The sequence below is a fragment of the Macaca thibetana genome, chromosome 3, assembly GCF_024542745.1.
Source record: "Macaca thibetana thibetana isolate TM-01 chromosome 3, ASM2454274v1, whole genome shotgun sequence".
In the NCBI taxonomy this organism is placed as follows: Eukaryota; Metazoa; Chordata; class Mammalia; order Primates; family Cercopithecidae; genus Macaca; species Macaca thibetana.
In genome coordinates this window covers 79,056,966-79,082,936 of record NC_065580.1, presented here as the reverse complement: position 1 = coordinate 79,082,936, position 25,971 = coordinate 79,056,966, and the positions used below count along the sequence as shown (strand labels likewise).

At 36.8% G+C, this 25,971-nt stretch overlaps 1 protein-coding gene across 3 annotated transcripts in view; it reads right to left on the bottom strand.

The window, feature by feature from the left end:
- Positions 1–11,074: 11,074 nt before the first annotated feature.
- The window catches only part of NXPH1 (neurexophilin 1), a 324,639-nt gene continuing 309,742 nt past the window's right edge, over positions 11,075–25,971 (bottom strand). For 2 of the 3 annotated variants that reach the window (XM_050782993.1, XM_050782994.1), the window contains one exon: positions 11,075–13,028. In XM_050782993.1, coding sequence (XP_050638950.1) covers positions 12,267–13,028 — 762 coding nt within the window. In that variant the 3' untranslated portion in view covers positions 11,075–12,266. Of the gene's footprint in view, positions 13,029–25,217; positions 25,418–25,971 lie in introns of those variants that run through there. The other variant, XM_050782995.1, reaches the window with a different exon arrangement.

The following is a 25,971-nucleotide window of genomic DNA, read 5'->3' as shown; positions in this document are numbered from 1 at the left end:
CTATAAATTGCCAATAAACATCTGAAAGATACCTAGCTTCACCCATCATGAGTAAAATACAAATTAAAATCACAATGAGACACTATTGCATACACACTAGAATGGCTAAGATTTTTAAAGATTGATAGTACCTATTGTTGGGAAAGCCCTGGGGCAACTGTAGCTCACATAGACCATTGGTGGGAATATAAAATGTATAAAACCACTTTGTAAAGCAGTAAAATATTTCTTACAAGTAAACATACCCTTATTATACAACCCAGAATTCCCTTCTTAGGTATTTACCCAAAAGAAATGAAACATAGGTCCACACAAAGGCTTGTTCACAAACATTCAAAGCAGTTTTATTCATAATAGCCAAAAGTGGGAAGCAACCCAAATGTCCATCAACAAACAAATGTATACACAAATTGTAGCATTTCTATGCAATGGAATACTACTTAGCAATAAGTAAAACCTATTGATTCATAAAAAAACGTAATGAATGAATCTCAAAAACATAATGCAGAGTTAAAGAAGCCAGACAGAAAGAGTATATACTCTATGATTCCTTCTATATAAAATTCTAGAATAAGAAACTTAATCGATAGTGAGGAAGGACATGTTGGGGGTCATGGGGGTTGACTACAAAGGGGCATGAGGAAATGTTTTAGAGATGTTCCATATCTTGATTATAATGGAGGAAATTACATAGTTGTATCAAATTTATTGAACTGTACAACTAAAATGTACTTTACTGTGTGTAAATTGTACCTCAATAAATGTGATTTTTAAAATCCACATTCACAAAAGATGTCATTTTATATTTGTGATTGAATGCAAATATAATGATCAAATACATTTTTTTCAATCTATATATATCTTAGTGTCCATTTCCCTAAAAGTGTTTCCTGAGACAAAGATTTGAATGAAAGTAATTTATATTAAAGGTGATTATATGAGGCATCAATAATGAATAAGTAAGGAAGTGAGTATTTGAAGCAGAAAAAAGTAGTTTAGTAAAGTGTGTTCCATCAAGCAAGTTACTACTGTGGGGTTTGATGAATCCGTATACAATACACACATGAAAGGTATCCCTCTTGAGATCATTGGATGAGGACTTCTCTGGTAACTCGTAGAAGCCTGTTCTTGGGTACCAAAGAGCATTATTTCCTGAGCACTTCTGTCCTGCTGTACAGTTAGCAGAGCAGGCTCCAGTGGACAAAGAAAGCCTTCAGGAAAAGAAATCCATGTGCTGGCAGTTGGAAATTGAGCTAACGTGGACTGCAGTGATAAGGAAAGTAGTGACATAGACGGACAGTGTCAGTGTCTGCTACAGCAGTGCCGGAAAAGAACACTCGATAACTTAAAGTTCGTTGCTAACTCAGGAATTTTAGGTATATAAATATTAGAGCTAAAGACAACTTTGTATCCATTATACATTTATTCTCATTTTGTTTTCAAGACTAACACACCTTTTACAACTAGAAAGATGTAAGTCAAAATGAGCTGACCACAAATTTGAAAGTCAGGTTTATGCCATTCAAATATGCCGGAAATAGTCAATATCATTGAATGTTATCATCAAATTAAATACACATCATTTTATAAAAAAAGATACAAATACAGTTAATAAGTGTTTCAATTATTAATTCCTGCAGTAGTCTTTATTTAGCATTGATAACTACATCATCCCGAGGATCCCTTATCTGCAGAAATATATTAAAGGATACATATAGTATTTAAGACACTTAACTGTTATAACTACCAAACTATTATTCTACAACAGAATACTAAATGCTATCCCAGAGGCCTATAAATATTAATATCAATTTCCACATATGAAATGAAACAATTAAACTTGTTATTATTTTGTTTTGTTTTTAAACAATAGTATGAGGAGAGTCAGCATCAACTGATGGCTATAGCAGACTATTCAACCACCACATATATTTACATTTCTAAGTAAATATCAGTTCTACATATTTAATCTTCAAGCAAAATACTTTTGAATCAATTGTCCCACTAAAGTACATCAATATGAATTAAATGTATTAGCCAGTGTACAATGGCATGCCCAATTACATAATCAATTTTTTCTAGACAAACAGATTATTATAGCCTTTCCATTGTACGATTTGTAGCTTCTTTCCTGGTTTTCAGTTTAATTGCACATTTCAGGGAAACCTGAGTACAAGACCAATGTTAGTGCTCACAGATTTTGAAAAGGTTTTGTAGATTAACAAGTAATTGTGGTGACAACACCTGATTTTAAGGTATGCCCCAAGTATGTTTCCAGACACTTTAGGATGATGTAATATTTTAAGTTTAAATTAATTATTGTTTTGTTCATTGAACTTTTATTCAGAAGTTTAAAAATATACAAAAATTATAACCATCCAGCCACCTCAAAAATAATTTTTTAAATTGCAGATGGTTAAGTATAAAATAATACTTTTTAAGTAATCTTCCAAAAATCTTTCAAAATTTTCCTTTATTAATTTAGCTAATTAGCGAGTAGCTTCAGTCCCACCAACCATTTTCTATTTCCTTAACCATTCAGTTGTTCTTAACATTTTTTACTTTTAAAAACTCTTTCGTAAATATGTTGGAAAATAGAATGTCTCTTCCAAGAAAAAGGAATATATGCACAATTTGGGGAGTTTCATGGTCTCCATAAAAGTCAAATTCAGAACCTCTGCCCTATTGGCAGGTTATATGTAGATCTACTTAGATATGAATAAGAAATGATGGTTTAAAATGGAACATAAATTTACATGTTCTATTTTTTTATTTACTTGTCCATTTCAATTTACTTAATAGTAAATTTTCTCTCAAATTTTCAACAATGGATCAATATAAAGCAAGTTTTACACTTGTTGAATGAGTTCTTCATATATTTTTAAATAGTGGCATCAAAAGAAAATAACTGTGTAAATCTCATAATGCTTCTAAGAGCAATTAAGTGACTGTCAGAATGGTCCCAAAGAAGATACAGAGTATTCAAATATAAAATTATTTTTTCCCTTCTATGGATTCCAAAGAGACAGATCAAGTGTAATAGAATAGAGATCAGAGGGGGCATGCACATCTGTAACTTTCTACTAATGTCAAAGCAGATTTTCGAATGTTTGCTTTTATAAAGCATCTATCTTTATTTGTAACCTGAATATAAAAAATAAATAAGGCATCATTAACTCGCTCTTTCACACATCATAACCAGTAAATCCTAGGCTCCACTTTTGTCCTATATGGAGAATCTAATCATTCCTCACCCACACTGCTACCACAGTGGTCTAAATATAAGCCCTCATGATCTCTCCTCTGTGTTATTATGCTAGCTTCACATCTTGCCTCACTGCAGCCACCCTTTCCACTTACAATCCATTTTCCACAGTGCAGAGTGGTCCATAAAGGTAAGGCAGGTAATAGCACTAATTCTGAAGATTTATTTTACATTTATAAGTAAAGCCAACATTCTGCTCCTTTTCTTAGCTAATTTTCTAAGATTCTCTCCAGTGTTCACTCTGCTCCAGCTACTCTGGTCCTTTTGCCTTTCAGCAAAACCACATCAAGTGAGTCCCTGTCTCAGACACTTAGAATTGCTATGCTCTGTTTTTTGGAATGCTTTTGTACTAGATATCCTTATGACTAGCTCCCTCACTTCCTTCAAATGTTACCATGGAATAGAAAAGCCACCTTTCCAAACCATCGATTAAAAAGAAACTAATAAACCCCTACATCATACCTCTCTTTTGTCTTCATGACACTCACTACCACCAGATGTACTAAGTGTTTATTTAGTGACTGCTGTCTTGTCTTACTGGATTCTAAGCTCCACTAAGTCAGGCAGGGACTTTGTCTATATTGTTCACTACTGTATATGTAGTACCTAAACTGGCACATGACACATGTAGACATTCAGTAAATATGTCAAATGAATACATGAATGCTAAGATAGAAAGTTACACAAATGGCTTAGTTCTGTCTCCTTCTTGGCCTCCTTCATGTCCTATTTCAGAGACCCAAGAAATGGAAATTTACTATGGCAAGTTATATTTGTGAGGAAAACCTCATAAATACCTGAAGAAAACAAAACAAAAATCCTGTGATCCAAAGAAAACAAAATTTACCAGGCAATAGAAATTTACCAGACAATGGAAATTTTACTATGTCTGTGGAAATTTAGGAATTTGGGACATATGTATAGACAATGACCCTAATATAGAAACATGATTTTACAATTATACAAGTAGGACCTCTCAGAGAGAGTAGACAAAGTATAATTTTGTATGACAGAAGAGTGTTAGATGTGTAGCTGATGAGTTAGGTTGAGTCCTATTCCCAGTGAAATGCATCTCCATAGCACAGGTGTGTAAGATTTCCTAAAACGTCTGTTTCTTTCAGTATGTCAGCATTTGAAACTAAGTTCTACACTTATCCACAAAGTGTAAAAAGTCTTCTGTTCCTTTCAGTATGTCAGTGTTTGAAACTAATTTCTACACTTATCCACAAAGTATAAATATTCCATTCCAGAAGGGGAAGGGGGAAAGAATGTTGAAGGTGTGATTTGCAAACATATTTACACTCAACCCATCTCCTTCATGCTTCTGTAATTGTCCTTTGAATCTAAAACCATTATTTATGAAAATTATTTAAGCCAATATTAAAATGTTGAATTTCTATTGGATGGGAAGCATCATAAAGGTTGCAAAATCCTCTCTACATTTTAATAGACTACCTTGTCCTTCAATATAGGTGTCTCTATATTAAAACCTGTTTCACAGTGTGCTACCATTCTACTTTTTCCAAAATATATACCATCAGATTCCATCAAATGAATAAAATGACATCTAGTTGATGTTAATTAGTCACATAATCAACTGTAGAAAAAGTAATTTTACCTTTCTGTAGCTTAACTTGTTGTCTTAAACCCAAATTCTATCAGATGTAGAACACACAAAATTTCAGCCAATCGAAGTCATTTTCAATCTATCTAGGGATTATTCGAACCTGTTCCAAAGGTTGCATACAACTTTCACAGGGCATATATAATGCCATGGTGTTGGCAGAAGCTAGCACCCAATTATCAATCACTATGAGCCCACACTGGCCTCCCAGAAACTCACATCCCATCTAGTCAGCAGCAGTCAGGTCTGGTAGATGGCTCCTAAATACTTGTTGTTCCAATCTCAAGGCCTCTTTGGTACTCTGGGCTCCATCAAGTTTATGCCACTCTGCTACAACAGAAAACTTCCTGCTGCTCTTATGAGACTTTTGACACTCCTTTCCCAATGGCCTAGCTACTCCATACACCCATCTCAACTCTGCTGCAAGACTTGCTGTTTCCCCATATTCCATTCTGGGAGGAAGTATACCCCTGGTGTCAGATCCCAAAGCCCCAAGAGGTCAAGGCTCTTTCCCAGGGCCACCCCAGCATTTATAATCTTGCCTCCAACTAGTGAATTCCTTTTCTTCACGGTGTGAATACAGAACACCTATTTTGAGTTGGTGGAATGAGTGAGGAGGAACTGGCTTTGTATGACCTTAACTTTTTCCAAGAAACTCTATTAGATATGATGTAGAATTTATATCCTTGTGCTTCAAGGCATTCCTTTTGATATACATAATTCAAGTGGAAAGAAAACAAAGCAATAAACAGAAAAACTTTTTATGTCAAGATCATTAGCTCTGCCAAATTTTCGAAATAAATTTGCCAAGAATTTCCAATGTTCTTATTTGTTTTTTGGCTCTGCTATAGCAAAGGCCTGAATGTGGAAAGCTGTAGTTGCCGAAGTTGAGGGAAGCCCACAAGGTACAAATAGGTAAATGTGTGTATGGGGATTTAGGGGGCACATACTGCAAAAGGCACCAATAAAAGTAACTGCATGAATAATACCTCACAAAAACCTGATGAAAACAAACAAAAATCCTGTGAACCAAAGAAATCGAAGATCATTTTAAGCTCGACTAAACTTGTAGTGTTTTGTAATTTATAGAGAGTGAAATAGTTTAGACCTGACCGCGTGTCATTTTAATAAAATTCACTTTTTTCTAAAATTGGGAGAAAAATGAAAAGGTGACCAGGTTCAGTTAATAACAGAAAGTTCATACATTGTGTTCATGGATTATTTATAACATGCTAGAATTTGAACATGATTCTACTTAACATAATGGAGTATAAGTTGCCTTCACACTTACGGTTCTCTTAAAGAATGTTAATTTTATACATGAGCAAAACATGAGTAACTTAAAAAAAAGTAAGTGACTATAAGTATCACTGTCACAATCAGAGTACCAGGGCACAGCAGCCAAAAGCATTCAGTGTATTCCAATTCCTGTTTTTTGTATAGAGCTGGGTTTCTAAGAAACTTGAGACAGTAAAGTAAACAAGTTGCTACCATTTTTGGGGTGTGTGTGTGTGTGTGTGTGTGTGTGTGTAAGAATAAAACCTTGAAAGCAAGGAAAATGAAACATATCAGAAGAGAGGATTTGAACAACCTTTTCAAGGATCCTCAACTCACTTAAGCTTTTTACAGAAAATACCCTCATGTGTTTTTGTTTCGACTCTGTGAGAATACCCAATTCAAAGCCTGTCGCGGAAGGGCAGAAAGACTCACTATGATATGAAATTTAAAAAGTTGAAAAAAAGCCACATTAAAATTACCTGAGTCATTTTTGAGGACAACTTAAGTCACGTTGCTGAAAGTTTCCTAAGCATGCAGTAGTATTTCCCTGAAATGAGATTCCTGTGAAGGAATCTTGGGTAATTCTGAATTACATTATAGCTCCATTTATCCCTGACCTGCAACTTTCATATGTATCAAGCTCAGAAACAACTCTGGCCCTAAATCAAAAACGATTTTATAAAAGGTATTTTGGAGAACAATGCTAGCTACCACAGCAGTGTATTGGCAGAGGCAACTACATTGCATAGCTGGTTTCTGCCTGAGAGCCACCAGGGTTGGAATTTGCCACAGGATTATGAGGGGAATGTGAGCAAATAAGAGAAATAGCGAAAAGCTGAAGAAAAATAAATGAGTTAAATGAATTATTCATCTCTTTTCGATATAATGATACCATGCTATGTTTACATTAAATGTGCTAATTTTGTGTAGAAGTGTCTTCAATTAAATTTGAAAATAGAGTAACAAAGAGGAGTAACAGTTTAAAAAGTCAGTGTCTGGAGTCTAGAGGTGGGTTTTGACTCCTTGATTTATCACTTAAGAGCTGTGCTACTTCAGACAGGTTACTTCATGTTTCTAAGCATCAGTCTCCTCTTGTAATACAGGTATGAGAGCATCTTACAGAGTCATGATGCTTAAGTGAGGGAATAGGTAGAAACAGATTAGCACAGTAAATGGTCCACCCTTATGTGTTCAACAAATATTAGCCATTATCATGGACTTGTCGCCTTTCTCTTTTGGGTAAGGGGGTTAGTAAAAGAGAATAGCAATTGTTTACCTCTCTTACAAAGCTTGTGAAATATTTTTAACCTGCTTAGGCAATGTCATTTGGCCATGCTTTCTATCAAAAATTGCTATGAAATGCAAAACAAATTGATTTTGGTAATAAAACTGGACTTCAGAAAATTGACATGGTAAATTTTAGCAGTAATAGAAACAATGGTAGATTTTTTATTTAAAAAAATACCTATTTTTGGAGGCCAAGGCAGGTGGATCATGAGGTCAGGAGTTCAAGACCAGCCTAGCCAAGATGGTGAAACCCCATGTCTGCTAAAAATACAAAAATTAGCCAGATGTGGTGGTGCATGCCTGTAATCCCAGTTACTTGGGAGGCTGAGGCAGAAGAATCACTTGAACCTGGGAGGCGGAGGTTGCAGTGAGCCGATATCACGCCACTGCACCCCATGCTGGGAGACAGAGCAAGACTCCATCTCAAAAAAAAAAAAAAAAAGAAGCATTTATTCAGCAATAGCTGAATTCTAACAACTTCTTACATTATTTCTTTAAATTATCACAATAACAAGGGCCAAGTTTACTCTTGTGTTTGAGTAGAAGAATTGCATTCTATTTGTCCCTTTGAACTCTAAGATTAGGAAATAAAAAGCCAGAGACTTTTTGGTGAGCATGTGAACAGAGCTGTATGTCTAATTTGGTAGCTGGAATTTTGGGTAACAACACCTGGCCTCTGATGGCAACAGCTACTCCAGCCACCAATAAAGTCTCTAAGCCTTCCACAGTCATCACATCTGGGAGCTTTACAGTGATCTTGCAAACCATCAGTGATAAAAGGCATGTTATCACTGATGCAGAATTATAAAAGTACTTTTGGACACCTGGCTAGCTGCTTGGCACTAGTACTCCCCTAACTTAAGGCTGTTTCTCTAGACCTTGCTCACGGAGCAAATCCTAAGTAAAGCTTTTATTAGGAGGTTTCTGTCTTTCCCATCCTAGTAAACAAATTATAAATTTGTTAAGCAAAATATTCGATATCACTGCATATAAAACTTAATGATACACTGCAATTTTAGACTGTTTGTCTTATGTACCCAACCCCCGCAATTATTCTTTCACATGCATGGGACTCCTGAGAAAACCCAGACCTTGCAGTAAGTTTTTCAGGATTTGATTCAGCCTATACTCAATTTTTGTCATCTAGAGATTCGATAAATGGTCATCATTTTTATGCAAATTATTTTTCAATTTTTGAATCCATATACTAACTTGCATTTTATTTGAAAAATGTAAATGAAATAAATGTAAAATAAATAGATTGACAGTTGAACAGGTAAATAAAAGTCTAAAACTGGTAGATCAACCGAGTCTTCCAATGGTTTTTAAATACAGCCATTAGAATTTGTTTCAGGCTAAAACTGGGCATTCAAAGCTGATGGTGGAGATGGATATTGCTATTCCAAAGAGCTGTTTATTGGTTAGGCTGCTTCTTACATATAAAGCAGTGGGAAAAAAAGTGAAAAGAAAACACTTTCTCAGGCTTCTCATGATTTTTTAATCTATTCTGTGCAAAAATATGGCTTACAATTTATTGCTGAAATGTAGGACCCTGAAGATTCCCAGTCCACACTTTTAAATTTAACAAGTATCTCAAATACTTGCAAAGTGATCACTTCCAGAACTTTACTGCATGCCAGGGATGCCCTTCCACCTGTTCAGAGAAATTCTCCCATGCCCAGCTGAGAACATAACATGACAATTCATTGTTTTTGTTTCATAAATAGATAAACCAGTAATTTGTATCATTTTTCTTCCATGAGGCAAGAAGCTACAACAATCATTACTTTATAATAATTTTGATTTTACTAAATTGTTTTTGAAATGAACAATAGGAGATGACAAACCCATGGTTTGCATCAGATACTAACCATTTCCACCTGGAAGGTTTTTTTCTATACTTCAACAAAGGCATGAAATAACATTTAAGATTCTAGAGAATGTTATTTTCTTAGTGTTGCTTAAAGTTTTTTTTTTTCCAAATAACAAAAGCATTTTCTAACACAGTTAAAACTTAACCAGTGTGTTTAAACAAGTGGATCTAACAGTTTTCCTCTGAGCCTTTGATCTTGATATTGATCATCTTCCTTCACATTTCTGTGTCTAAGAAAGGAAGAATATAATGGGTGCAAATACATTTCTTTGAATCAAAGTTCTATATCATAATAATTTTTCTCTATTACAGATAGAGGTGTTGTTGATATAAAAGTTCCGGATGAGTGTCTACCAGCCCAGAATAAGGGTCCTGAAGGTTTGGAATTTTTTTAAATAAAAATGCTTGTTGGAAGTTTGCTACATCTTTTCTTGTTGTTTTTCTTCTAAAGAAAATATCAGTAAAACATTTCAGTCTATGACTGTTAGTTAACTGTGCTCTGTGTTTATAAAACTGTATAAGCTACATTTCATTGGGAGGTTAGAATGCAATATAGAGGGCTGGAGACTGAAGCACATTTTTATCTCACTTTGAATTTTGGATTACAAAATGACAGATCAGACCATACAATGAGAGTCATGGTCCACTAATCAAATGATCCTTTAAAAATATATATTTTTTTCCTTTCTCACTTACTCTCATGTTTGCTAAGAGCCAACTAATTCCTAAGTGATGACTTTTGATAAATAAACTCCAGAATGACAAGATTTATCTATGACAAGTATGTTCAGCAGCCAGGACTCATTAAGCTCTTATTGCCTGTTGTGCCAGAGACACTGTTCTGACAGTAGCTTCTAAATTCCATGGTAAATTAATTAATATATTGATATAAATGGTCATCTAGATATTTTGCAGCATTTCAAGAAATGGACATTTAACAGAGTAATGGGTGTTCGATTTGCAGTTGACTCTCGTTAATCAAATTGGCCATTGAGTTCTCACTTTAGAACTCTGTGGTTTTGTTTCTCTTGCTGTACTTCTATTATTTTCTATATGAAAACGGACTTATTTCTAAGTACCATGAGGGGAAGATAATGAATTTGTGTTCTTAATTTGACATCTTTTGTTAACTTCTGAAACACTTCAAGTTCCGATTCCCAACTTGTGGCTTTAGAAATTCGTCACCTCACATATTTCTTCATCTGGTTATTTTGCTGAGATTGTGTACAGCAATTATTTTTGAAAATAAAGTTAATGTCCATAAACAATGCTATATATATCTCCAATCTGCTATAGGTAAATTGAGCATTGAAGCCCTCCAATGTTATCACAATTTCTTCAGTTGAGTTGAGTCATTACAGTATAATCAGGAAAATTCAGCCACAATCTTCAGGCATCTTGACTCTTTTAAAGCAAAAAGAATGCCTTCACTTCTTTTCTTCTGCTAAATAAAGACTGGTCAGGAAATAATTCAACTACATATAATTAATTTAGGAGACCTCAATTATATCCTCATGTTCATTGATTTTTGGTATTCTTGAATAGCATGACAGCAAACCAAAAATGTGTGCGATTCTATATGCCACAAATTCCCCAGGCTTCAGATTGAAACTCTTAAGTTGTTTTGACTAGGCAACTAACAGCAGTTTAGATAGTTCTGTACAAATTTAGAGATGCAAAGCCATGACCGTATTCCAGCACATTCTTCTTGTCAGAACCATTTAAATCACCATCTTACACAAGTACATATTGAAACTCAACTTTAAGTGTTTTATTTTTATGTACATTTCATTTTGTCCAGAAATAAAATATCTAAATACAGACAGACTGTAATGTTGTATATGTATAGCTTTCAACAATACTTGATCTGAATAAATGCTCTGTACATTGTTTGTCTTTTTAATGGAGTTCACAGCTACATCGATAAAATGAATTCCTCATATCCTTTTTTCTTAACCAATAACAAGCAGAGAGACAAGTACAAGTTAATATTAATAAGCAGCTCAAATAACACTTGGTTAAACTATGTACAATACAAACCATTCATACAAATGAAGACTAGGATATTGAATTTGTTACAATATGTGTAGTAAAGATAAGACAGACACTTATAACTTACATGGTGTCTGCCAGGCATTTCCCTTCTTATATAATGATCAGAACTTATTTTAAGCAGCTTTAGCTGGTCTCAACTTCACAAAAGTCCAATGATTGGTGATGAAAGTTGTTATACCAATGTCTGCCCACATGTAAATTCCAAATGTTTGCTCATCTTTACTGAGAACAGGCCCCTTTCATAGAAAAAAGAGCCATCTTGGACCACCCTGAATGTGCCTACTGTATGCTGGAAAAAAGTTACTACATTTTGTTGTGTTTGTAAAATAAAGAATACTGAGCTCTAAAGACACATTTTTCCATTTTAACAAGCAGATACTCCTACAATAGTATTTACCAGTACAGCTACTCCAAGCAGTAGGAATGCATGAGTGGGGATTATTGATTAGCATGTACTCAAGACTTTAAAAGAGATTTCCATAACAGCGAGTGTTAGAAACATTCTCCGTCTAGTTAATCCTTCTGTTTGATGATAGTTGATCCCTGAACCATTATGAGTCAGACAATGAAAGCCCTCTCAACAGGAATCACGACAGATGCAAGCTGAAATGTGCATGACAGTGTGTTTGTGTACCTCTATATGTGAGAGCATGTCTTCAGGTGTGACTTCAAAACCTGTGATGATTTACAATTATACTGAGGGATGAAGCTGACTGGGCAGAAATTACATCAGATTGTTTTCCACTAGTGTATTTGCAGCCAGTTGACAAGAGCAGCAGTGTAGACACATTCCAGGCAACAGATGTGACCTTCTTCTTTGAGGTATCAGCCCTGTCATATGACCTTTAATTCCTCAGGCTTTAGTCTCACCCCCATGTTCACCTTCATCCCGAGGGAAAGTAAGGTGTGTCACTGTGGTAGTTGTAGTCAGGGCACACTTTCTGTACTAGTTTATAATCTGTACTATAAAAGGAAATGTAAATACAGATCACCTTAAAGGGCTTGGAGCAGAGCCAGGATACATGACTTTGGGTCTGCTCCTGGTAACAGGTTTTTGAAGGGTCATAGTTGCAGAGTGTGTTCTTGGTAGCCTTGTCAACCTTTTCATATTCAATGCGACAATTGAAAGACTTGGAATCTTTGGCATCAATCACAGTTTGTTGTGCCAAGTCAAATTCCACGATTTTTGTAGGGGGTACCAAGCTGACAGATACATTCCCTTGACCAGTTGAATTATGCCTGAAATAAACACTAAATGTTCCATTGCCGTGATCTACAATTTTCCCAGTTATCAACAGATTCAGCTTCACTGTTTTGATGTTGGAATGAAAATCGCCCCATCCAAACATTTTCTTAAACTTGCCCGTTTTAACAATGGGCCTTCTCTTGGCCCTGGGTCGAGGCTCTTGAAGGTCTGTGGAGTTCCTCAGCCAGTCCCAGAGGTCTTGCTCAGAATAAGGTTCTGGGGTGTCATATCTCAGGTCCAAATCTGTATCATTCTCTTTGCCACGAAAAGTCTGTGACAAGAGTCGACTGATAGACAAGTCTTTGCCGCTTTCTGTCCATATATGCTTTAGTGTGGATTTGCTGCTTCCTGATTTCAGAAGTTCTGACTTTCCACCGTTCGTTAAATTGGCACATGTGACCTGAAAACAGAACAGAAAAATGGCATTTACATCTCTGCATCTGAGAGTAACACTGAATGCATAAATCCAAGCCTTCTCTGAGTCTCAGAATTAAATAATTACACTTTTTGTTTAAAAGCACCGCATCTGAGAAGAACACCCAAAGCACAGATTCAAGCCCCCTCTCCCAGAGTCTCAGAATTAAATAATTACATTTTAAAAGCACCATCAGCATCTGGCTAATATTTATTAATATGTGATAAAATACTTCTATTTTTGTATAACAATGGAAGAAGGGAGATGTGGGTGGAAAAACTACTAAATATGACCTAAAAATTATATAAAACCATTGGTTAATGGAAGAAAAGGCCACCCAGCATGAATAAAGCAAAGTGAATTCAAATATAAACCAAACTAATTACTTCTTAGCACAAAAATCCAAACTTTTGAAATCAAATTTTATAAATCATTGCATTCTTTTTCTATTTCAAAATTACCCTAAGCTTTAAAACTGTATGATTCTCTGGACACAGAGAGGAAGACAGCACACACCAGAGCCTGTTGAGGGGTGGAGAGGTGAGGAGAGGGAACTTAGAGAACGGGTCAATAGGTGCAGCAAAACACCATGGCAAATGTATACTTAGGTAACAAACCTGCATATTCTGCACATGTATCCCATTTTTTAGAAGAAATAAATATAAACTGTGTGATTCTCAGACATATGTCAACTGACACCCTTTAGACCATTTAGTTATCCATATTACAGTCATATTAGAAAAGTTAGTTTTGCAAAGGGACTCCAGTATATTTTCACTGATCAAAACAATGTTTACTACCACCTATAATAAGCAAGGAATATATTGAATAAGACAATTTTTTACCTTGCAGGGCTTATCATGTGGTCTAGAAAAGTGACTTTTAGTAATTGTCAAGTCTAGAGAAACCAACATGCGGTCAATGACTGAGAGGTCACTTCAGGGTGGATTATGAGAGTCACAAGCAGACACTGTTCTCCTAGGACTCCAAGATTATTTCTTAGGAAAGAATTGTATCTCAAACTGCACAGAGATACAGAAGAACCAGTGACCACAATGACTACATTGGCCCATAGTTAAAGCAGTAACTTCTTATCCTGACGTGGAGGAATCCAGAACTAAAGACCTACAGGAACTAAAATAGCCAATACCAGTAAACCACTCAATATGCGGACTTGCTGTTTTAAGGTACTGCTGTTGAATGGAGTCCCCAGCCACCCATTAAAAAGCCACATTTCACAATAAACTTATATTGCCATGCCCCTAGAGAACCAGTTCTGAGTCTTGTCTCAGATACCAGCCTGATTACTACTCGGCAGCTTCATTGGACCCTCCAGTCTCCTTCCAAACTGTTCTTAAAATGAATGGTCATTCCTAGAAAGCTTTTTAAAATTCAGGCCCATTAGGAATTATAGCTGTGTTCCAGAGACACTTCCCTAGACTTAGCTGTGTGGGACTCATGTTAGGATACAAATGTGACCTGAAAATAGCATTTTAGTCAACCACTTGTTGCTGAAAGGATGTATTCTCAATCTCTGGGGAGCAAGACCATAAATTTTAGAGCCAGACTCTCTGGAATTCCCTCCCAGCTCTGACACTGCCAACCTGTGTGCCCTTGGTCAAGTTAACTTCCCTCTGCCTCTTTTTTCCGAATCTGGAAAATGTAGGCAATATGATATCTACTTCATAAGTTTGTGAGGATTGAATGAGTTAAAACAGGTAAAACCTTTAGAACAGTGGCTAGCGTTTGGAGAGGGTTCAATAAATGTAGCTATTATTGTGAACACCAAGCTGATGTTTGAAGACAATCAGAGAAAGAAGCCAAATAATACATATGGAGATCTTGCCTGGGAGAAGTTTTTCCCAGGATTACACAGCCAAGTGCTGTGGGACATGGATGTAGAGAACCTTGGTCATCTAAACTAGAACAAAAGCTCTTAGATCTTGTAATCCTTCTTTTCAAGCCAGGAAGTAGTCTCCTCTTTGCCCTCTTCAAATTGAGGTAATGTGAGTGTAGTTGGACTATTCTCGCCCAGAAAGAATACCAGCTGAAGCTGTAATCTTCCTAATAATGCTGAGCTTAAAAACCCTGAAAGTTTGTCTCCATGAAAATTCATTGCATCTGAGATAACAGGCAACTTCATCATGCATTCATATGACAGCACCCTGAAAAGTCAAAACTGAAACTTTGGGTAGGTAACCAAAATACTGTCAACTCTTTCAGGCTGCTAGCTTGAGTACAGTTGCATCGGCTGTGATCCCCGAGGCAATGGCAATGGCTTCATGGAAAGATGCAGAGGGTCATTGTGTGCAGAGATGAAGGAAGAATAGATAACACTGACCAATGGAGAATCAGACTCTGGATTATTGTGGGGGCAAGGTCACATCTAAGAGAAACATGGACCAGACTCGTGTATGCAGTCAGTCTTTAAAGTGTCAGCTACCCACAAAGAGCAAACACCCTGATGTGGAGTCAAATATGGCTATCAGATGGCCATTACTGGTCTTGAGGAAAATATAGGAAATTGAGATAAGGTTATCTTTGCTGCCAACGTTTTTTTAGTTTTAAGTGCTTCCCCTTCACTTTTGCTCAACCCTTGCTTTGGTATCTCTTCTTTCCCCTATGTACCCAAACTCTTTCGTGTTTACAGATTTTCCTCATACCAAAATATTATCCCAGAAATGGAGCACATTCAAATAGGAGAAATGACTAATAACAGCAAAATGGTTGCTTTAGCACAAGTAATTTTTAATAAGAATTAAATATTAATTTCTAATAGGATAAAATTGAGAGGAAAAATATTCCTTGAGAGAAGAGGATTATGTATAGGAATATATAAGTTTTCTTAAGAAAAAAGCATTAAATTTCCAATCTCTCCTGACAACAAAGCCATTCCATTAAGGAAAAAAATATTTACTCTCACATCAAAAGTATAATCCCTAGCAGTTCCAGAGTTAGTATTTTTCATTACAATTATAAAACTAATAAAAACAACTACAGCTCTCCCACTAATTTTCTGAAGGTACTGCATTTCAAAAGATACTATTTTTCTATAACACAGAGTAGCTATAATGTAAAATTTAAAACTAACATTAATCAGTAAAAATAATACATACCTTTGGATTTGGGAGAGTGTGTGTGTGTTTTAATAAAATCTAATTGATTAAACATCTGAATCTGCACTTGCCTAGTTACATAAGCATTGCCCTTATCACAGTTCCTACATTTATGCCTCAGTATAAAACAAATACATATGTATCCTCTTCTCTTGTTTTTGCCAGGAATTATCTAGACAGTTTCCCATTGTTTGTGTGGCAAAAAGAATAAATACAGGCATGCATTTAGCAGTGACTTAGTACTTATATCTCAGCATAAGCACAGGGCTATACTGAGATGCTTTCATGATGCACTGGCTAATGAAGCAGTAATGAAATTATCCCAAAGAAGGAGGAGAAGAGGGATTTACCGTTCAATTTACCAGTAGCATAGGGGGAATGAAAGGAAAACATGTGGAAGTAGTGAATATGGTTTCAAGAAGGAAGAATCAATCTATTCAAAAAGATGCTAAGACTCCTCTGACAGGCAAACAAACCTCTGATTTTCAGGTAGAATAGAAATTGTTTAGTTCTAAATTATATTATCCACAGCTGTAGTAATTATGAGCATGCACTCTGGAGCCAGACTGCCTGAATCCCAGTCCAGGCTCTGATCTTTTAACAGCTGTGTGATGTGGGCAAGTTACTTAACTTGTTTAAGTTTCACTGTTTCTCTCTTCTAGGGAATAGAAGAATAATATTGAGGATTAAATAGGGCACTCCATTTAAATCACTAAAGACAGTACCTGGAACACTGTTCAATATTAGTAGCCCTAGCTGTTGTCACCAGATATTTTTACCTCTGAATCTCACTACATAATATTTTATGTAAATTATTAATTTGTAATTTGATTTAAAAGCATAAAGCATTCTTGAAAGAAAATCTCCCTTCAATATAACCACAAACTTAAAGCAAACAATTCAAAACAAAGCATGCTGTGGGGGAGAGCAGGGAGAAGAAAATGGGGAGAAAATGAGCATAAAGTTTTAATCAGGTTGAAATAAATTCTAGAGATCTGCTGTACAACATTGTACTTATAGCCAGTACTGTATTTTACAGTTTAAAATTTTAAGAGGGTAGAACTCACATTAAGTGCTTATACCACAATAAAATATTTTTTAAAATTTATATTAAGGATAGCATCGATATATATTGAACTCTAAACAAACATGAATTGAAATGCTGAAAAGGAAAGAAAGCAAGCATATATTTTTGAAAGTGCTGCTGTGACTATCTAAAAAATACAGCAAGTCAAGTAAGTGGTTGAACTCAAGTTAACAAAGGATGAGCATAAATTTAGATATTAAATAGCTTAGCTTCCAAATGCAATGAATTATTTGCCTTCAGTGATATAATGGGAACGGCTTCAAGTGGTGCTGTCAGGAAGCCTCTCTGGAACATCTCAGTGTGGGTAAAGAATCAAAGCAGGTTTCAGCTGTAATCATCATTAACACTGTCTTAAATATTCCTATTCCCTCAGTCCTTGCTTTTTTCTTAGATTGGGAAGGGAGTAGGGCAATGTCTAAAAGAGAATGTAAATCTGGAAAAACCAGGAAGGTTCCTTAGCAAAGTCCCCAGAGCTGTTCAATACTAACAACTCCAATTTCTTTTGTCTTATTTACAAAATAGCTGTATAGTGAGACTACATGAATATTGAGTGGAATAAAGAAATGCAAACATAAATGGCACATGGTCCTGGCTCTCAAGAAGTTTATAGTTTACTGGAGGCATCAATTAAGCCATCACAGTGTGATGCGACCAGCACTATGTGTAACATTCCAGCAGTCATCGTCAAAGTTGAAAGGTAGAGAAGGTATAACAAAAGAGATGATCCTTAGATGTAGCAGATAAAAGAGGCTTGGTAGTCGAACAGCTAGTGCATGGGCCAGAGGAGTTCTTCCAAGAATAAAGAACAGGGCCGGGATGGTAGCTCACGCCTGTAATCCCAGCACTCTGGGAGGCGGAGGCGGGCGGATCAAGAGGTCAAGAGATCAAGATCATCCTGGCCAACATAGTGAAACCCGTCTCTACTAAAAATACCAAAAAAAAAAAAATTAGCTGGGCGTGGTGTAACGCACCTATAGTCCCAGCTACCAGCGAGGCAGAGGCAGGAGAATCGCTTGAATACGGGAAACGGAAGTTGCAGTGAGCGGAGATCGCGCCACTGCACTCCAGCCTGGCAACAGAGCAAGAGACTCTATCTCGCGGGGGGTGGGGGGAAAGGCAGACAGTGCAAAAGCACAGCGCAGAGAAAGGACACGTCAAATGTAAGAACGAAAAATAACTTGTTATTTTCTAATTAAAATTTTATATTCATAGACAAACATCTCTCTACTCCACCCAACCCCACCCCCAGTCTCTGGTATCCACATTTTACTCTGTTTTTATGAGTTCAATTTTTTTACACTCCACATATAAGTAATGCCATGCTAAAACAGTAGATTTTAAGCATTCTCACCACACACAAAAAATAAGTATGTGAGATAATGCATATGGTAAATAGCTTGATTTAGCCATTCCACTATGTATACATATCTCATAGCTTTATACTGTACACCATAATTATACACAATTTTCACCTGTCAATAAAGAAAGTGAAAAAAAAGAAAATAGCTTCTTACTGCTGAACCCTAGGGAGCATTACTTTAGAGGAGAAATGGAAGAACTTGCCAAAAACATGTAGAAGATAGGCTAGGGCCAAATTGTAAAGGTGCTGCTAAGGCATTTAAACTTAATCTTACAGGAAATAGGGAGTCACTACATTTCATTTTGTTTTGTTTTTAAGTAGGTCATCCTGGCTCTAGAAGAATCGCTAAGTAGACATTGAAGGGTGGTTTAATAGAGAGAGACCTTGAAGGAAGGGAGACTAGTTAAATAACTAATTGCCAATCCTTCATTTGAAAAAGAAGTGAACCTGAACCAAAGCAGTAGCAGAGAAAAAGAGGAAGAAATGATGGATCTAAGAGATAATTCAGAGGTAGGATTAACTCAGCTTGATGATTCTTGGCTAAATAAAAACACGAAAAGGTTGAGAAAGTTTGCTTGCATCTGTAAGGAAAACAGTAGTAACAAGTTGGCTCGAAAATAAAATTAAATCTCATAGAAATATTAGGAGTTTAAGTGCCTGTGGGAAGTCATTCTGGTGATGCCATCCACTAGGAAATTGGGAACAAGGATCTGAAGGTCTGGAGACATGAGAGGGATGGTGATGTTGATTTTGTATTATGAGTAGATGGTATTATGCAAGTAACGTGTGGTAATAAGTATGCTAAGAATACCGTTTAAAATGTTAGCACTTTGAGGACAGGCAGAAGAGGAGCCAGGTTGATTATCAGAAGTGGTAAGGACTATGGCATAAAGATGATTACAAAAAAAAAACAAACAAAAAACCCTGACAACTTCTAATTAACCCAATTTCAAAAAGGCAAAGCATGTGAAATTTTTTCTATAAAAATTTTCTATATTATAATGAAAACACCAAATACACTTCCTGAGTATAATTTTCCCTGTCAAAAGTGGCCAATGCCCATTCCAAGGGAGCTTGCTCTCTAGTTCAATGATACAATTTGCACAAATTTTATGTGTCTCATTGTTTTAGGAACCTTAAGACATAAAGATTCTTAACATAAGTGTATGCATTTCAAAATGTATGATTCTTGTGAGACTATATAAAAATAGGAGCAAAGACAAGGGTCATTTTCTTCAGCCTTAAACAAAGACCAAGTTTAGATCTAATATCAAAAGAGCATACCTGGGACAGAACCTGAGTTTGGGGCTAGAGCAAAAAAACTACCATTGGATGGTGGAAGTGTGAGCATATGAAAAGTTGCCACACTTTGGCCGGGCGCGGTGGCTCACGCCTGTAATCCCAGCACTTTGGGAGGCCGAGGCGGGCAGATCACGAGGTCAGGAGATCAAGACCATCCTGGCTAACACAGTGAAACCCCATCTCTACTGAAAATACAAAAAAAATTGGCGGGGCGTGGTAGCGGGTGCCTGTAGTCCCAGCTACTGCGGAGGCTGAGGCAGGAGAATGCGTGAACCTGGGAGGCGGAGCTTGCAGTGAGCCGAGCTCGTGCCACTGCACTCCAGCCTGGGCGACAGCGCGAGACTCCGTCTCAAAAAAAAAAAAAAAAAGTTGCCACACTTTGCTCTAGCTCCTCCTCTACATGTCTTGGGACCATAATTACACACTGCTTGTTCTAATACCATCTCATAACAGGTTTATAGTAATAATGACAATATGTTATCTTTTAAAACGTTGTTGAAAGACACCATTTGGGGGGGGAAACCACTTCTCGACCTCACTCCCACTTCAACTATTCTGGCCTTACGTGACAAAATGTTTACTTCCTTATATAAACAATCTTCAACTAGAAGTGTCTCCAAACATTTGTATACCTCTTTTTATAAATGAGAAATTAGATGTCTTTTAACTTTTACCAACCTGCATATTTTACTGTTGATCTATTAGTATTCAATATAAATAATCTCGATTGCTTTGAAAATTTTATATTTATTTCACCAAATGTATGAACACAAACAAAAATATTAAAAAAAAAAAAAAACTATTGCTTAAGCAACATTGCTCATCAGTGAATAAGTAACCAACAAACTAGCATTGCTCTATAATTACAACTTCATTTTAGTGGTTTATGGCTATCTATGTTGAATACATGTTGCATAATATTGACTACTCTTGGTTAAGGGCACACTGTATCCCTGACATTGTAATTAGCACTTTACATATGGCATTGCATTATGTTTAAACCACATACACGCACACACTAACTAACTCTGAGGTCAATACCGAAGTCTTCAGCTTACTGAAGAGATATGGAAACTCAAATAGCGTTTTTCCAAGATAACTACTGGTAAGTTACTTCTTCCTATTCCACAGCATATATCCTTTATTTTTAAAAGTCATTTTAATAATGAAATTTTACTTTACATAAAATATTTTATTTTATTTTAAAATATTTACATAAAATAAATTTAATTTATGCTTATTAAAGCATTAAACATTATAGGAATTTTATAAAATAAAATGTAAAATATTTTCTTCATCATCAACCCCTGATCCTTTGCAATCCCATCCCCCCCCACCACAAAGGTAAAACCTGTTCAAATTTTGGTATATGTTGTTCCTATTTTCACTCTTTTTCATATATAAATATCTTACATACATAGTATCATATTTTACAATTAACAAAATATCTTAGAGAAACGTCTCTGCTAGCATATTCAGATATATAACCTGTATTTTATTAACTAAACATTCTACAATACACATCACCTTCACTTTAAACTTAAGTACAGATAGAATTCTATATTATGAATATGCCATATTTTTACATTTTATGTATGTTTTGTGTGATAGATCCTTAATTATTACATTGTTTCATAGCCAGGTTACACAATTACTATTTTAGCCTTGATTCCATTGTTTTCTTTGTTCATTGCTATTTCAGATATCCCACTCCTCTCTCTCTTGTTGAATTTTCATTTTTCTGGGTGTATATATTTGTATGATTACTTTAAAAGAAGTTCATATAGGATAAAATGAGTTGTCCATACCCAAAAGTGTCTTTATTGACCATAGACTTACCTGGATATAGTATTCCTTCATCTTTTAATTTGTTTTGTTTTATTTTTCTCTCTGCAAAAATTTTAGAATGTTCTCTATCTCAGGCACTCTGAATCTTACAAGGTGGATTACATGGTGCCCATGTTTTCACTAGACCCTTTCTTAACTAGTTTAGAGAAAGGTGGGCAGCTATTTATAGATGTGTTAGACTCTTTTTCATACACTTATCTCAAGAGTTTGGTTTCCCAAGACTATAGTCTTAAGAATCTTTGAGGGACGTTCTTTCTATTTTATGCCATGTGTATCTTGGCAAAAGATACACTCTAGCATAAAGTAAGCACCTAATAAATTTCCTGTATGGTTCATATTCTTAGTTACATCTATTTTAATAGTGAATGTTAATTAACAATCAATATTTTAGGGGGACACATGGCATTCCAAGATTCCTTTCTTACGAATTTAGAGCCTGTATTTTATTGATAATACCCAAAGTGCCTGCATTTTACATAAGCCAGAGGAAAGAAGTTGGTGTTTAAATACATCAAAAATACATTCCTTCCTGTAAATCAAAGCAACGGTGATATATCACCTCACACCTGTCAGCATAACTATTATGAAAAGGTCAAACAATAATCAGTGCTGATGACGATGTGGAGAAAGGGAACAGTTGTACACTGTGGATGGGATTATAAAATGGTAGACAGATTATGGAAAACAATATGAAGATTCCGCAAAAAACTACAAATAGAACTACCATTTGATTCAGCAATCTCACTTCTGAGTTTATATCCAAACAAAATGAAATCAGGGTCTCAAAAAATCTGCATTTTATGTTCATTGCAGAGTTATTCACAATTGCCAAGATAGGGACCTAAGGCTCCATCAAGGGATGAATGGAAAAAGAAGATATGAGCTATATAATGAATGAGAAATATGCATAATGGATGAGAAAATTATTCAGCCTTAAGAAAGAGGGAAATCCTGTCATTTGTGGCAACATGGATGAACGTAGAAGACATTGTGCTAAGTAAAATAAGCCAGATAACAGAAACAAATACTGCATGATTTCACTTGTATGTGGAATCCAAATAAGTGGAACTCAGAAACAGAGTAGACTGGTATTTGCCAGAGGCTGGGGAATGGAGGAATTTGAAAGATGTTGGTTAAAGGATACAAACATTTGACTGGCGGAGCAAGATGGCCAAATAGGAACAGCTCCAGTCTCCAACTCCCAGCGCGAGCGACACAGAAGACCAGTGATTTCTGCATTTTCAACTGAGGTACTGTGTTCATCTCACTGGGGAGTGCCGGACGATCGGTGCTGGTCAGCTGCTGCAGCCCGACCAGCAAGAGCTGAAGCAGGGTGAGGCATCGCCTCACCTGGGAAGCACAAGGGGGAAGGGAATCCCTTTTCCTAGCCAAGGGAACTTAGACACACAACACCTGGAAAATCGGGTAACTCCCACCCCAATACTGCGCTTTAAGCAAACAGGCATACCAGGAGATTATGTCCCACACCTGGCAGGAGGGTCCCACGCCCACGGAGCCTCCCTCATTACTAGCACAGCAGTCTGTGATCTACTGGCAAGGCAGCAGCAAGGCTGGGGGAGGGGCGCCTGCCATTGCTGAGGCTTAAGTAGGTAAACAAAGCTGCTGGGAAGCTCGAACTGGGTGGAGCTCACAGCAGCTCAAGGAAACCTGCCTGTCTCTGTAGACTCCACCTCTGGGGACAGGGCACAGATAACAACAAAAGCAGCAGAAACCTCTGCAGATGCAAACGACTCTGTCTGACAGCTTTAAAGAGAAGAGTGGATCTCCCAACACGGAGGTTGAGATCTGAGAAGGGACAGACTCCCTGCTCAAGTGGGTCCCTGACCCCTGAGTAGCCTAACTGGGAGACATCCCCCACTAGGGGCAGTCTGACACCCCACACCTCACAGGGTGGAGTACACCCCTGAGAGGAAGCCTCCAAAGCAAGAATCAGACAGGTACACTCGCTGTTCAGAAATATTCTATCTTCTGCAGCCTCTGCTGCTGATACCCAGGCAAACAGGGTCTGGAGTGGACTTCAAGCAATCTCCAACAGACCTACAGCTGAGGGTCCTGACTGCTAGAAGGAAAACTATCAAACAGGAAGGACACCTACACCAAAACCCCATCAGTACGTCACCATCATCAAAGACCAGAGGCAGATAAAACCACAAAGATGGGGAAAAAGCAGGGCAGAAAAGCTGGAAATTCAAAAAATAACAGCACATCTCCCCCGGCAAAGGAGCGCAGCTCATCGCCAGCAACGGATCAAAGCTGTACGGAGAATGACTTTGACGAGATGAGAGAAGAAGGCTTCAGTCCATCAAATTTCTCAGAGCTAAAGGAGGAATTATGTACCCAGCGCAAAGAAACTAAAAATCTTGAAAAAAAAGTGGAAGAATTGATGGCTAGAGTAATTAATGCAGAGAAGGTCACAAACGAAATGAAAGAGATGAAAACCATGACACGAGAAATACGTGCTTCAAATGCACAAGCTTCAAACCGACTCGATCAACTGGAAGAAAGAGTATCAGCAATTGAGGATCAAATGAATGAAATGAAGCGAGAAGAGAAACCAAAAGAAAAAAGAAGAAAAAGAAATGAACAAAGCCTGCAAGAAGTATGGGATTATGTAAAATGACCAAATCTACGTCTGATTGGGGTGCCTGAAAGTGAGGGGGAAAATGGAACCAAGTTGGAAAACACTCTTCAGGATATCATCCAGGAGAACTTCCCCAACCTAGTAGGGCAGGCCAACATTCAAATCCAGGAAATACAGAGAACGCCACAAAGATACTCCTCGAGAAGAGCAACTCCAAGACACATAATTGCCAGATTCACCAAAGTTGAAATGAAGGAAAAAATGTTAAGGGCAGCCAGAGAGAAAGGTCGGGTTACCCACAAAGGGAAGCCCATCAGACTAACAGCAGATCTCTCGGCAGAAACTCTCCAAGCCAGAAGAGAGTGGGGGCCAATATTCAACATTCTTAAAGAAAACAATTTTAAACCCAGAGTTTCATATCCAGCCAAACTAAGTTTCATAAGTGAAGGAGAAATAAAATCCTTTACAGATAAGCAAATGCTTAGAGATGTTGTCACCACTAGGCCTGCCTTACAAGAGACCCTGAAGGAAGCACTCAACATGGAAAGGAACAACCGGTACCAGCCATTGCAAAAACATGCCAAAATGTAAAGACCATCGAGGCTAGGAAGAAACTGCATCAACTAACGAGCAAAATAACCAGTTAATATCATAATGGCAGGATCAAGTTCACACATAACAATCTTAACCTTAAATGTAAATGGACGAAATGCTCCAATTAAAAGACACAGACTGGCAAACTGGATAAAGAGTCAAGACCCATCAGTCTGCTGTATTCAGGAGACCCATCTCACACGCAGAGACATACATAGGCTCAAAATAAAGGGATGGAGGAAGATTTACCAAGCAAATGGAGAACAAAAAAAAGCGGGGGTTGCAATACTAGTCTCTGATAAAACAGACTTGAAACCATCAAAGATCAAAAGAGACAAAGAAGGCCATTACATAATGGTAAAGGGATCAATTCAACAGGAAGAGCTAACTATCCTAAATATATATGCACCCAATACAGGAGCACCCACATTCATAAAGCAAGTCCTTAGAGACTTACAAAGAGACTTAGACTCCCATACAATAATAATGGGAGACTTTAACACCCCACTGTCATCATTAGACAGATCAATGAGACAGAAAGTTAACAAGGATATCCAGGAATTGAACTCATCTCTGCAGCAAACAGACCTAATAGACATCTATAGAACTATCCACCCCAAATCAACAGAATATACATTCTTCTCAGCACCACATCGTACTTACTCCAAAACTGACCACATAATTAGAAGTAAAGCACTCCTCAGCAAATGTACAAGAACAGAAATTATAACAAACTGTCTCTCAGACCACAGTGCAATCAAACTAGAACTCAGGACTAAGAAACTCAATCAAAACCGCTCAACTACATGAAAACTGAACAACCTGCTCCTGAATGACTACTGCGTACATAACGAAATGAAGGCAGAAATAAAGATGTTCTTTGAAACCAATGAGAACAAAGATACAACATACCAGAATCTCTGGGACACATTTAAAGCAGTATGTAGAGGGACATTTATAGCACTAAATGCCCACAAGAGAAAGCAGGAAAGATCTAAAATTGACACTCTAACATCGCA